The sequence below is a fragment of the Pyrgilauda ruficollis genome, unplaced genomic scaffold, assembly GCF_017590135.1.
Source record: "Pyrgilauda ruficollis isolate IOZ18807 unplaced genomic scaffold, ASM1759013v1 scaffold154, whole genome shotgun sequence".
In the NCBI taxonomy this organism is placed as follows: domain Eukaryota; kingdom Metazoa; phylum Chordata; class Aves; order Passeriformes; family Passeridae; genus Pyrgilauda; species Pyrgilauda ruficollis.
The window spans coordinates 388,055-401,342 of NW_024514099.1; the positions used below are offsets into that span (position 1 = coordinate 388,055).

The window sequence follows — 13,288 nt, forward strand, 5'->3', positions numbered from 1 at the left end:
ACTTAAAGGGTACTTGGAAGAGGAGACCGATACCCATCAAGGAAATTAGAAAGGTATTGGCTTCATTTTTTGCCTGGCTTTCAGACAAGAACTGGGCATCTGAAAAGCCAGAAGCTGTTTGTGCTACTAAAACTGAGGTTTATGAACCCAGACAAGGAGATTGGAGGCAATGACACAAAGGAAATAAATGTATTCCAGAAATAATTTAGGAGCGAGTAATTAATGGTTTGAATTCAGTATGGGTGTGAAAATACAGAAAGAGGAGGCTAAGACTTCAGGAAAATATTGCTGGGGTGTAGTGTAATCACATAGTAATTTATTCTAACTGCTGTACTTCACTGGCCCTGCTGTGTGTCTGATTGTGCTGGAACTGGCTTCAGAAAACTAAACAGCTAGAAAATTAATCCTTTGAGGAAAAAAACCCAGCCAAACAAAACATGATTTCCTGCTGGTTTTGGGTCTTCAACTGATTCAGCAGGGTCATCATCAAGAGTTTGAAAGATCAGGCCCAGATGTTTTAGCTGAATTTCTGCACTGCTACAAGTGTAGGGCTGGCTGACAAGAAATGTGTTGGCAATAGTGAACCCAGGAATAAGTAGAATGAAGTTAGAAAAATGAGATTAAGAGATCTGTTTTGACCCTGTCAGCTTTTGCTGATGGTAAGATAAAAAATGCACAGATAGAGACAAACTGATCAAGATTAATGTTTCTTAACAGATTCTGAGATCTGGGGATTGAGCTGAGTTGAGAGTTAAGCAGAAGAGAACAACGAAAAAAACCCAAACCCAAACATCAATTTACAAGAAATCTGGCATAAAATTAAATGAGCTCAAAGCATTAGCCTGGAGCAAGATGTAAAGGGACAAGAGCAAAGAATCAAAGAAGGTTTTAGAGAATCCTTAAAGAGAAATTGAGGGGCACCAAAAAAGGATGAAAAGCAGACTGGAGTATCTCAAAAACCTAGGGAGGCCACCATATTGAGAAACACCATAGAAAAGTATGCAAAACCAGTGAAGATTGAAAACACAGAGGTTGTGATGCAAAGTGACTGTGAATGTGGTTATGAACAGAAAGTAATTTTGAAGTCTTAGATGGTCTTTCCTGAAGCTGACTGTGATTATTAGAGGATGTAGTTTGATATCCCATGTAGCACAAGCCATTAAAGTTATTTATTTAACCCTGTAATTTGTGTTCAACTTAAGCACATCTTGAAGAAACTCTCTCATTGCTTAGAGATTCCAGTATCCTTTTTTTTCAGTATGTTGTACAACATTTTATTATCCTGAATATTTAGTACTTTGTACCCAAATTCTAATTTGATTTTTTTTCCTGCCTTCAGCTTACAGCCACTTGTTTTCTCATATGCTCTTATCTACCAAAGGAGGTTGTGCAGCTGCACACAGCTGGATCAGGAAATTTAAGATATTAACTGCCTAGTCCACTTGCCCCATTGCCAAGGCCAGCAAAACAGATAATCACAGCTAACTTCCCTTCTCTCATCAGTGCTTTTGAATGAAAAAATACACATCCACTACAGCAAGACTATGAAAATTTACTACATGAGAGGTACCAAATGGGTTTCCTTTCATTTTTCTTATGCAGGTTGTCTGTATAAGAGAAGTAAAAATGAAGTAGTAACAAAAAGTGGAAGAATACAATGAAAGTTCAGGCATCAGACAGGAAGGTTCTTCCTTCCTGAATTTTATTAGAGTATTTTTATATTTTGTCTCACTAACAATGAATTGTGAAAACTGTGGAGCTCCTTTTAGGAGCTCTACCAAATAGCAGGCACAACCTAGAGTCTAGTGAGAAGAAGAAAAAAATAAGTCCATATAAAGAGTACTAGTGATCTCACTGAGATATTGCTCAGGTTTTAAATCCATTAGAGACGTGCTGCTGGCAATATATATTACTAGTGTATATATATATATCTAATATATAAATACACAAAGTTTTCCCAGCCTCCATACGAGGTAATAAAAAAATTGTAGCAGTAGTTCAGGAAACAACTACAAGTTAAGTTAGAACTTGATAAGAGATTTTATCTGAAGAACCTAAGATTTATTTAATGGTTTATTTTTGTTTCATCTCTGTGCTAATAGAAAACACTTAAAAACTGCTGTATCTGTGTTTCTTTCAGATTTGAAATGTTTGATTCCTGCAGTGAACTAAGTTCACATGGACAAGAAATAACTAATGCATGTCCTCACTATTAGGCTGGGATTGGATTGCCTGCTTTTATGGCTATGTTATGATCCCATTACTGTAAGTGCTTCAAGGGTCTCTGGTGAATGCCAGGAGGTTTAGTGAAAGTGGAAACAAGGACCCCAAAGTTCTCTCGGGGTGGCGGGGTGGGGAAAAGATTTAAGTAGATAAGTTGATCAGTGGGTAATCAGTGGCTAAGGTTCATCCCCAGTGTATGCCTGTTAGCTTCAATGGACTTCACAAAAAGACTTACTTAAATCCTGGTTCAGCACGATCCTAGAACAAGTGTTTATTCAGCAAAGGTCTTGTCTGACTCATGACATCAACTGTTCTGTAGACGTCAAGACTAATTATGTGTGCATATCTTCTTTCAAGGTTTGGGAGTTAGTGTCAGCCACTCAATCAATACTATTCATGACTAAACTAAATAAAAATCTAACCTAGCTCAAGTTTTGCTTAAGCTTACTGAAGTAAATATTGTACCAGTCTAAGGAAAAGTAGTTTTAAGTTGTTTGCTTTCCTTTAATACAAGACTTCCAAATAGAGGGAGGACATAACAAAGTTTATGGCAGCAAGTGTTCATTCTTTACACCTGCACTCTACAGAGTAGCTTTTGGGCAGACCAGCATCTGTGCTACAGGAACAGCTGCAGGCTGGTCATACAAATGAAGAATGGGATATAGTAGGAACGCTATGAGGAATGGTATGAGGAAAGTATAGTTTCTTTTTAAGAAAATTCCAAAAGCAAGCATAACTCCCACCAGACCAGCACCATCCAGGCTTTGTTCTTAATAACACAGTTCAGTTGTTTTATAATGTCTCAGATAAGAAAACACATGTTCTCAAATTCCTTTAGAAATACAAATACATAAGTCATTGTGGTACAAATATGAATCCTTGGAGAACTTGGTAATAGGAAGGGACATCAAGTGTCTGGCAGCATCCTAACGTTTCACTTCACTGGGTTTCGTACACCTTGATGCTCTAGTGCACTCAGTAAACTTGTATAATGTTCTTAAAAATATACAAAAGCCACAGGATAATACTTTATTTTCCATTAAATTGTTCAAAACATGGTATTTTTGTTTGTCCATCTGCATCCTGAGCACCTATGCCACATTTGAGAACAGAGCATGGGGACTCTTAAGTAGCCCAGCTCAAATGTGGTTTTGTTGAATCCTGAGAAAAACGGTAGGAGATGCCAGGTCCTGCAGTCTTCTGCTTCCAGGAAACCTGTGATGTCCTTATGGAATACCAACTCTGAGGCAAAATGCTCTCCTGAACTTTTTTTAAAAACTATTTACATTATTGAGCTACGTGAAATTGTATAGACCTGTTCCATGACTGAACAGCTCTCATAAATTTTAGAATCTCTGGTGGTGATTAAGATCTTTATGGAGTGCAAATTAGCACAAATCTAGAATGATGGTTAAAGCTAAGCTTAAATGCATGGGGATCTTCTTAAAGGCTAACACAAAATCTGGAGAATTAAGGATCTGTGCCAACTTGTAGTTGACCTTAACACAAGTATCACTCTACTGGTATTTCCCTGTCTGAAATATTTCACTTAATTGTCCTCTGGGCTATAACCTGAACCTATCACTATTTTTCCTGGCTGCAGTAAGTAAAAAGATACTAAACTCTGACTTTCTTAACCTAATCAAATGAGTGTTTCATGCTTCAGTTACCTTGCTCTTCAGCCTCACAAATGACAGGAAGGCAGAGATGGTTTTAATCAAATAGTACCTTGCTGCAAGATGTAGATAAATACAGAAACATGTGGATGCTTGTAAAGAGCATAGGCAAAATACACCGAAAATAACATAAGATTGCTGATTTTATTAAGGCCTTTGAAATAAAAATTGCCAAAACTAATCATCAGTAGAGGTGTATTGCTGCTACTTAATGATAATATGGACATACCTGTAAATAAAATGTTCCCTTAGGTTGAGCATATAGCATTAAAAAGCTATAATCCAAATTCTGTTTAGTTCTCCACCTAAACATAAGCAGCAAATTCTGATAAGCTTTTTGAGCGGGTTGCAAGAGTTATTTCTATAATAAGAGAACTTTTAATGCTCTGCATTTTTTGTCTCTACAATAAAATTGTAAGGTTGTATATTCTGTATATTCCATTGTTAAGTGCAAAAGGATTCATCTACAATCAATACAAACATTTGTAAATAATTTTAGTTTCCTATAAAAGTTAACATTAAATACACAAAAATAAACATTAAATAAACAAAAAAAAATTATCTCTGTCAATGGAGCTTGAAACAAAATGTCTAACAAGTTATTAATGTCAAATGACTTAAAAGATTCTACTCATTATTTTATGAAGAGTAGAAGTAAAGACACATGGATTATTTAAAGATTAAAAAGTAAATGGTTTTACGTATGAACAGCACAAGAGCAGGTTGATAACTGTAATTTTTGGGTTTAAATATAAACACAAATTATGTACAGTGTCTCATTTTACCAGAGGATGATGACGATGTTTGATAATCAACACTGAAAGACTACAGACTAATTTATCAATATTTAATTATCGTAAACATATAAATGATCCAAATCTAATAATATCTAAAACTAAATTATAAGTATGTAAACTTGTTTATGGTCTATGGTATGAACACATAAGGTTTATCTATAAAGCCAATATACATACACACATATATGTAAATATACTAGCTGATTTCGTCCAGCCTGAACTCCTAGTACTGCAACTCTCTTGCTCCATTGTTGCAGTGGCTTCTGATAAATTAGTTATTGTTGATTAAGAAAATTACTTTCCTCCAATAAATATTTTTTAAGGTTATAATCTCTGTCTTACTGAATTTGGGGCATGGGAGTGAATGAAATCACCATTAAGCGTGTAGTAACAGTGATAAAAACGCAATGATCACCAAAAGTTAGGTCATTAATTAAACCCACAGTAGTTGTCAGTGGTTAGCTAAAGGACCACATTGGCTGTGTGTTCACAGAGACTCTCCCTCATCAGTTACATTAAAAATGTTTCTATTTTTTCCTTTATGACAAATCATATAACCTGTTACTTGTTGGCATTATCCATCTGGTTTAACACCTGTTGGATGCCTAGAGTCAAGACCTAAAGGAGAAGCCTTGGCTTTTATGAAGCTGATGTGCAGCATAGCATTTCTCAAGATCCCCTTTAAATTTTTTTTGCAAGTACAAATGAGGTCCTTTAGCTCTGAAACACAGATATTATCAGTTCAAACAATGCTGACTTTTTCTGAATTTTCCATTTTACACTCTTAGCAAAGGATCTTAGGTTTTATACAGCAATCTTACCTTACTCGGTCCTCAGAATCTCCAAGTGTTTTCTTCAGGTTGGAAAGATCTGGGTAATAGGAAGCAGGAGGAGAAATAACCTCTAGTACTCCAGACTGGACTTCTCTAGGGAAGCTGGGAAGAGAATTCTAGTGAGACCTCGTTCCTCAAAAAGACTTTTGAGGGCAACCAAAGAGAGCAGCTCCCCAAAGTTAGGTCTGCTCCTCCAGAAGTGGAATTCACCACTCTAGCAAAGAAACTGACTGCAAACTTGGAACCAAGAAGGAGCCTTTAACAACCATCAGAACAGACAGGTCAGAAACTCATCCAAGTCTCAGAAAACACTGGAGAGAAGTGTGTCTCAGAAATCCTGTCCCTCCTGCAGCTGTAGATGTTTACTAACAATCCAGAGATAGTTGCCAAAATGCAGCAGTAATTAACAACCAAACACACTACCTAGAACAACACACAACTGTTGTTCTTGCATGAGAGGTCCCAGTTTCCTTACCATTGCTCCAACTCTAATTCTACTTTCTAAGCAAAATTATACTGTCCCACAGCAGGAGTTTAAAATGGGGAGTCTGGGTCTAGTCTCTGCTCCAATAATTAAATTTTCCATTTAAAAAGAGATTGAAAAAATGTGTAACATATTTTGGGAGCCAAACTTGGAAGTCAAATCTCCCTTTCCTCCAAAACCCACAAAACAACCAATCAAAAAATCTAAACAAAAAAACCACCAACCCAACAAAAACAAACAACCAGGCCTCAGGTCCATAAATTGCATAATTTTAAAATCCAAACACAAAACAGGTAGAGTAGTGGTTCCAAAACTGAGTTTCCCATTTCCTATGATTAGTAAACAAAAGATAATACTAAAAATTAAACACATCAGAATACCAGCATTATGGGAAAAAATATCAATCTGACTGTGTAGCCCTGACAAAGCAAATACTCTGCAGTAATTTTTTTCAAAAACCATACAGCAGTAATTAAAATTCTCTGAGTGTTTAAATTGCTGTAGGTATTGTACCCTGGCAGTGCCAAGAAGGAATTGCTGTAGGTATTTTACCCTGGCAGTGCCTCTTCCCCTTGTCCCCTTGTCCTTCCAGCTGAGCTAAATCCTCTGAAGGCAGGAAATGATGAATATTGCTTAGCTAACAGCCTCAGTATGAGTCTTCTGGGGGAAACCCACACACAAAACACAATGTGGGAAACCCTTGAGTGAAGGAGGATATGCAGAAACCCTCAAATGTGGAAGAAAAGGTCAACTCCTCCAGGGATCTTGTTCAAGGAAGATAAGATCAAGCAGAACTGCAGTGGGAACCAAGCTTCCATTTGACATCTCTAGGGTTACTTTGGCAAGGAAAAGACTACCCATCTCATGTTTCCCATCATGTAGTAGCATTTAAGATTATAAATGTAATCCCATCACTGTCCCAAGTCTATTGTCTTCCTGAAAAATAGTAAAAAAAATGGAAACAAAGACGCCTGGGAAAACATGGCTGTGTTATGGCACTAGGGGACATAGTTTAGTGGTGGCAGTGCTGGGCTAATGTTTGAACTCTATTGATCTTACAGGGCTTTTCCAACCTAAGGAATTCTGTGGTTCTATGACAGATGCCAGATTATACTACAGGGTTGTGTAGTCAGTGGGGACCTCATATGTGCAACCTCAGGTGCATAAATTGCATCATTAATTTCGTCGGAAAAAGACTTAGGCTCAAGTAAATATTTATCAGAGATTTAAGCTGAGACCTTGACTGGTTAGTTAAAGCATATTTATCAAATAAGAAATGAAAAATTAATTGATATACATACTTCTGTTCTCAATTTCAGAATGTGTTATGGCATATATAGAGAGTGCACCTTTGTCTCAGTTCCATTTCAGTGTTGAAATGTTCTAGTTCTTTCCATAAAAGCTTCAAATATGTTCACACTGGTGGTTGAGTGTAGGACTTACCTGGTTTTAACACTTTCTGCAACACTCTTAACATACTCTGCATCCACCTAAAGAAAAGAAGGGAGGGTTTCATTAAAAGTCTCTCATTTTTGTATTAAACAACACTTTGTAGGGATTATGTATATGCAAACAATTTCTTTTCCTTCCAAACAAATGTGGTATGTTACAGCAGCATTTCTAGTAAGGAACAGTATGGGCTTTTCAAGCCAACCAAACTTTCAATATTGTTCACTTTTGCTACCAAATATCCCCAGCTGCCATTTCTGGCACTTTGTTTTTCACTGCTTTTGCAGAAGACCAAGCTATTTTCTGGCTAAAATTCTGTTTTGCTATGCCAGTAAAGCACAGCCATATAACTATCAGTAAAAAAAGCTGGTTTGGGTTAATAATTCAAAAATCACAAAAGAGGCCTAAGGCTGATGAGAAAAATCACCTAAGCAAAATATTCTAAAGCCAGCAATACTTAAATTTTTATGCAATTTCTTCCTAATATAACAAACTTACAGCTCTAAGTTTGGAAATTTTGAAGACCTTCATTACTGCTGTTTCATAAAAGTAACAATGTTAGTATGCCAAACATATCTGTTAACTACATTTAGAGTGCAAAGTTTTATTTCTAAAACAACACAATAACTGTCTTAGAAGTTCAGATTTTTTCTTTAAATAAACAAATTGTTTAATATATAATTGTTACCAATTATATGTTAAACTTGTGGTAAGTAAAATAAAAGTGAAATACAGAACTGTGGTAAGAAAAAAAATACCCAGGACTTAAAACTCACTCTCAGTCAATAAGTTACTCAAGCTTAACCCATGATGTAAACATTCACCTTGATCTTTTAAAACTTTGTGGGAAAAAGGAAGGTGTGGATTCATGACCAGTGAACACACCTGTCCTTCTCCCATAATAAAATTTCTTATCACTTCTCATCAGATCAGCATGGATATCTGCTCCAATTTATTGCATGGCTGAAAAAATGGAAGCTGTGAGAACATGACTTTTGAGTTGGGAGAAAAGGGAGAGTAGGTCTTACAATGGCAGTTTAATCCTAAATTGGCTGATATGGACTATTACTAAAACCACAGCTCCTGTTTGTTCAAAGCGTCACATAAGGACTCTCCACAGCGGGAAACTATTCAAAAGTCAACCCTTAAAAACTCACAGAATCCTCTGAAGCCCTGTAATAAGAAGTTTACCTCAATGGCAGCCAGGCAAAGATCATCACTGCCAGGGCTCTTCACTGTGAAATACGAACTGCAAAGTAAGTTCAGCTCCTAAAAACTATGCTGAAGAGGAAGTACAGCCAATAAAATTGGTCCTCTGTACTCATCATTGTGATCCAAACAGAAAACTGGAAGTCATGGCCAAAATTAAAGTGAACTATACTCTGTTTGACACTTTTACACCAGCAAAAGTGATGACTAAATAATAAAAAATAGCAAACTGTAACTGTTAATGAATACATGCATTGATTTAATGCTGTCTATGGAAGAACATAGAAGAATAAATATGAATTCTGAATAATTGCACAGTCATTTTACCTGCTAGAAGCTATTACTAGCTAATTCCTTTCAGCAGCTTTTTTTTTTTTTTTTTTTTTTATATTTTTTTTGTGGTGTTTTTTTTTTTTTTTTTTTTTTTTTTTTTTTTTTTTCTGATGTAATCAATGTATTTTTGAGTGAGGAAAAAAAAACATTTATCTTTAATATCTTACCTTGAGCACTGTTTACTTTCCCAAACAGGCTCAAGGCTCTGAACAGTTTTCTTTTGCATGGGAAATGCCAAAACACATGCGGAAGGCTCCAATATGTGAAGATACTTTGCAAGATACATGTTATCAAACCAGAAGATATATAATTTGAATATTTGTTACACTAAGTTTACTTTCTTCAGGTTCTATGGCACTTTTCTGTGGAGGACTTACATTTCATTCTGGAAGCAGAAAACCTTACTTTCAAAGATGAATAATGAGTTCATATGCTTTTGATGGAAAATCTGATCCATCAGATCAAGGACTGTGTTGGTAAATGTAATAAGAATTTTTACCCTTAGATCATCTGCTTAGCAGGGTTTTTTCCATATATGAACACTGAGGCTCTTTTTCCACATATGAACACTAACTGCTCACCATCTCCTCCAGCCCTGAAGAAATCCCTCCCAAAGGCCAAGCTAGTATTTTGCTAGTACTATTGCAAATAGTGCAAATAGTATTTACAAATAGTATGGCGCAAATAGTATTTGCACTGTATTGCAACAGTATTTTGCACTATTACATTGAGACATAAATCTTCATGTTTTCTTATCAGCATCCTGCATCTTTCCATGCACACTTACCTCTGCTATAAAGATTATTATTATGCAGTCCTTCTTTTGCTCTTCAGATAGTTGGTACAGTAGGGAACGCAATGTACCAATCAGGTAATTTTGTTTTTCCCTTTTCACTGTAGGAATACCCATCACTAGGGAGACTGCAAAGAGAGAATGCCTCAAGCCATGTAACTTAAAGGGAAATTGAAATCACATTTTAATTTTGATTTGATGTGACCATGAAACTTGGAGACAGTTAATATTTCCTTAGCACTGTGACAGCATTTGCACTACTACCTGGGAGGGGAGATACCTCCAGCTATGTTTAGTTTAGAGACACCTGTGTCTGTGTTACAAACACCAGGTCTACACTTGAGAACTTGGAGATACCCCTGCCTCTGGCAAACACGTAGGTGTTTGCTACTGAGATTCAAAAGTGAATATTGCACTGCTCTAGTGAACAGGTTCTCATAGGAAGAGAATGCTGTGTATTTCAGAAAGGAATCCAATTCAAAAATCCTTCTGAGCAGTTTAATTGATATGTATCAATGGTTTTCATAGCATCAATAAGAAAAAAAGAACTAAGATGTTATTGTTATTAAAAAGAAAGGAACTGAAAGTGTCTCTGGCAAGGACTCCACTAGTAGCAAACCTATGCTGTGTCACATCATCAGATCATAAGCAGGATGTCTCTTTTTTCATTAGTATGGGCATTACTTAAATCAGCAGCCAAACAGCTCAGTAAACCTGTGCAATCTTATTCTTTGCAGATGGTTTCTATTCACCAAAATCCCAGAAGGCTACTGAGGAAACAACAGTTTGAAATAAAACAGTAGGTGCAGTTAGTGACTTCCTTCTGACTTTAACTTCCATGCCAGTGTCAGCTCAAAAACCAAAGTGCCAATGTTCCTTTCCCAGCAATATCCCATTAAACTATTGGGCTTTGTTTCATTTTATACACTGAAGGTCAGCCTGTACTTATTAAACTGCAGTCTTGCTATTGTGATTTTTCTGTACAAATAAAAGTAGGTTAAACATAGAGTATTTTTTTATTAGTGACACTGATCTATGGGCACTCCAGTGAGAATTCCAACACTAGATCACATTACTACAACTACACCTACTAATAAGTAGTCTGTAGAAAGTTATCCATTGTCATGAGCATGGCCCAGGATTTGGGTTTTTTTTTAGTTAAATCAAAAACACTGCCAATGTTTCTTCATATAAAATCACCCTAGAGAAAAGTAAAAATTTCAACAAAATACAAAACTCAGCAAAATGGTTGACTAGTTTCTTCTTTGCTTACTATTTTTTGCATGTTCCTTTTACCTGTCACATGACAGGACAATGCATTTAAAATTTGTATTATAGTTCACTGGAATTCATTATGATTTCTACAGGTGCCAGCTGATTTGTCATGTGGATGAAAAAGCTACATTGAAGATATATTAATATTCTTTAAATTATCACATCACCCTTCCCTTTGCTTCTCACACTGGCAGACTGAATGCATTGCAAATTCGCCTTGGCTTCCTCATCCATACTAATTTTGTGGGGAAAAGATGTCAGCTACTGCATCTTAGCCATATGAACATATGCTTAAAAAAAAAACAAACTTGTTTTTCAATTAAGATTATTTTATTGCTGTTTCAAGGGGTTTTCAGAGTACTTTGAGATAAAGACTTGAAATAGGGGTGGGCATTTTAAAAGCACTTTTGCTATTGCTATTAAAATTCATTCAGCTTGGCAACATTAGTAAGTTAAGGGAGAAAATCTGTTCCAAACTTTTGAGTATGCTTCATTGCTAGAAATTAATAAAAAAACCCAAACATATAGCAAATAGAAGCCAAACTTGATTTCCTACCTCCAGTTCTCTGTTGCCCAAAAATAATATTTGGGAAAATTGCATCTTCATATTTTCGAAGGTGAGGGAGATAGTAGTAGATATTTGTAAGATGCATGGGGAGGTTTAACTCTTTCCACTTTAAATCACCTTAAAGACACAACAAACACACAGATCCACATAAATTAAAAAGCAAGGAGAGAAGCCTATTTCTTCACCTGTTTTGCTCAACTGAACACTGGCAGATTACCACACACAAGGTTATTCAATCAGAACTATCCCTCAGAAATGATTAAAACATTCCTCAGAAATGTTTTATAATGCTGCTTCTCAGATTATGATTAATGCCATAATATATATGACATTATATTAAATTGAGAATTTCCAAGTACAACTCCTTCCCACTCAGGTGCTGGTGCAGAGCTCCAAGCTTGAAAATACTGGGACACCATCCGTATTTCCCCATGCCTGCACACTTGCAATACTGAGTCATCTTAAAACACAGTAAGTAGTTATTTTAAAGGCAGCAGTAAAAAACTGTTTGGTTGGTTTTTTTTTTTTTTTAACATGGTTGGCAAACAATTTGTAAATTAAAAGAAACACATTCTGATTAATAACTTTCTTAACTACTTAATAAACATAAATGCTTTCCCCAAAAACTAACACATGGTGCTTTTTACAGCTCAAGCAAAAGTTCTCAGTTTATCAAATGTCCTATGGTAAAAAGAATGACCACATACAGGCCTTTAAAAACTATTCAAGAAGCAAAAGGCTACAGCAGTTAAGAGAAAAGTAGGGATTTTATTTTTCTTTACTACTTTAAAATAAACATGAAAGCAACAAAATGTTTATTGACTGGGATGGAAAGTTGCTTTTCCCAAGAAATTAATCTAAAATAACTCCCAAAATTTACCACCCTTCAAAGTTACATACGTGTATCACAAAAACCATCATCAGCTTTATTCACTCAGCTGAGATTAAGAAAAGCAGAGGCTTACTGAATGGGCAATATTTTAAGTTTTTCAACTCCCAAAAGATACTCCCACTGAAAATTAGTTCTAAAAAGAGATTTCCTACCTTACACAAAATACTTGAAAAACCCTGAAGCAACCATATATATATCTGCCCAGACATTTGTGTATGAGAGAGAGAGACTCACAAGTCCTTCCACACTGTTAAGCCATTAAATATACTGGAATTTTGCTGCATAGAAACCATCTTCACAACTTTTCAAGGACTCTCCTTCTTAATTTGGAAGTAGTACCTATCAAATATTGGGCAAGGGAGTTTAGTTCCATTGACTACAATAAACCTTTCAATTTTGGTTGTATAATAAAACATGGCTGGAATGGGAAGCAGAAGGATAAGTAAAAATAAAAGGAAAATTATTCAGTGATTTTAAGAAATTTCTGCCTTAAATCCTGTGAACTGACAGATTTAATACTTTCTGAAATTTAGCTGGCTCTAATAAGAACCGAAAGCAGAGGCAAGGGGAACTTGCACTCCCCTTTACTGCAATTTTGTGCATTAGGCAGTAACTGTTTGCCCACAGTATGTGGGGTTACTGGGGGCTGACAGCTCCTAAGGCCACCACCCTGCCAATGCTCAGCCCTTTGTTTATAAACTTCTGAACAGTCCCAATGAATTCTTATCAGATAAACAGATAAAAAACTGGCAGGGG

At 36.0% G+C, this 13,288-nt stretch overlaps 1 protein-coding gene across 1 annotated transcript in view; it reads right to left on the bottom strand.

The window, feature by feature from the left end:
- Positions 1-13,288, bottom strand: part of MGAT4D (MGAT4 family member D) — a 35,637-nt gene that overhangs the window by 11,580 nt on the left and 10,769 nt on the right. Inside the window, exons 3-7 of the mRNA XM_041461786.1 lie at positions 11,629-11,757; positions 9,792-9,925; positions 7,457-7,503; positions 5,518-5,631; positions 4,129-4,204 (exon numbers count right to left, since the gene is read on the bottom strand). Coding sequence (XP_041317720.1) covers positions 4,129-4,204; positions 5,518-5,631; positions 7,457-7,503; positions 9,792-9,925; positions 11,629-11,757 — 500 coding nt within the window. The remainder of the gene's footprint in view (positions 1-4,128; positions 4,205-5,517; positions 5,632-7,456; positions 7,504-9,791; positions 9,926-11,628; positions 11,758-13,288) is intronic.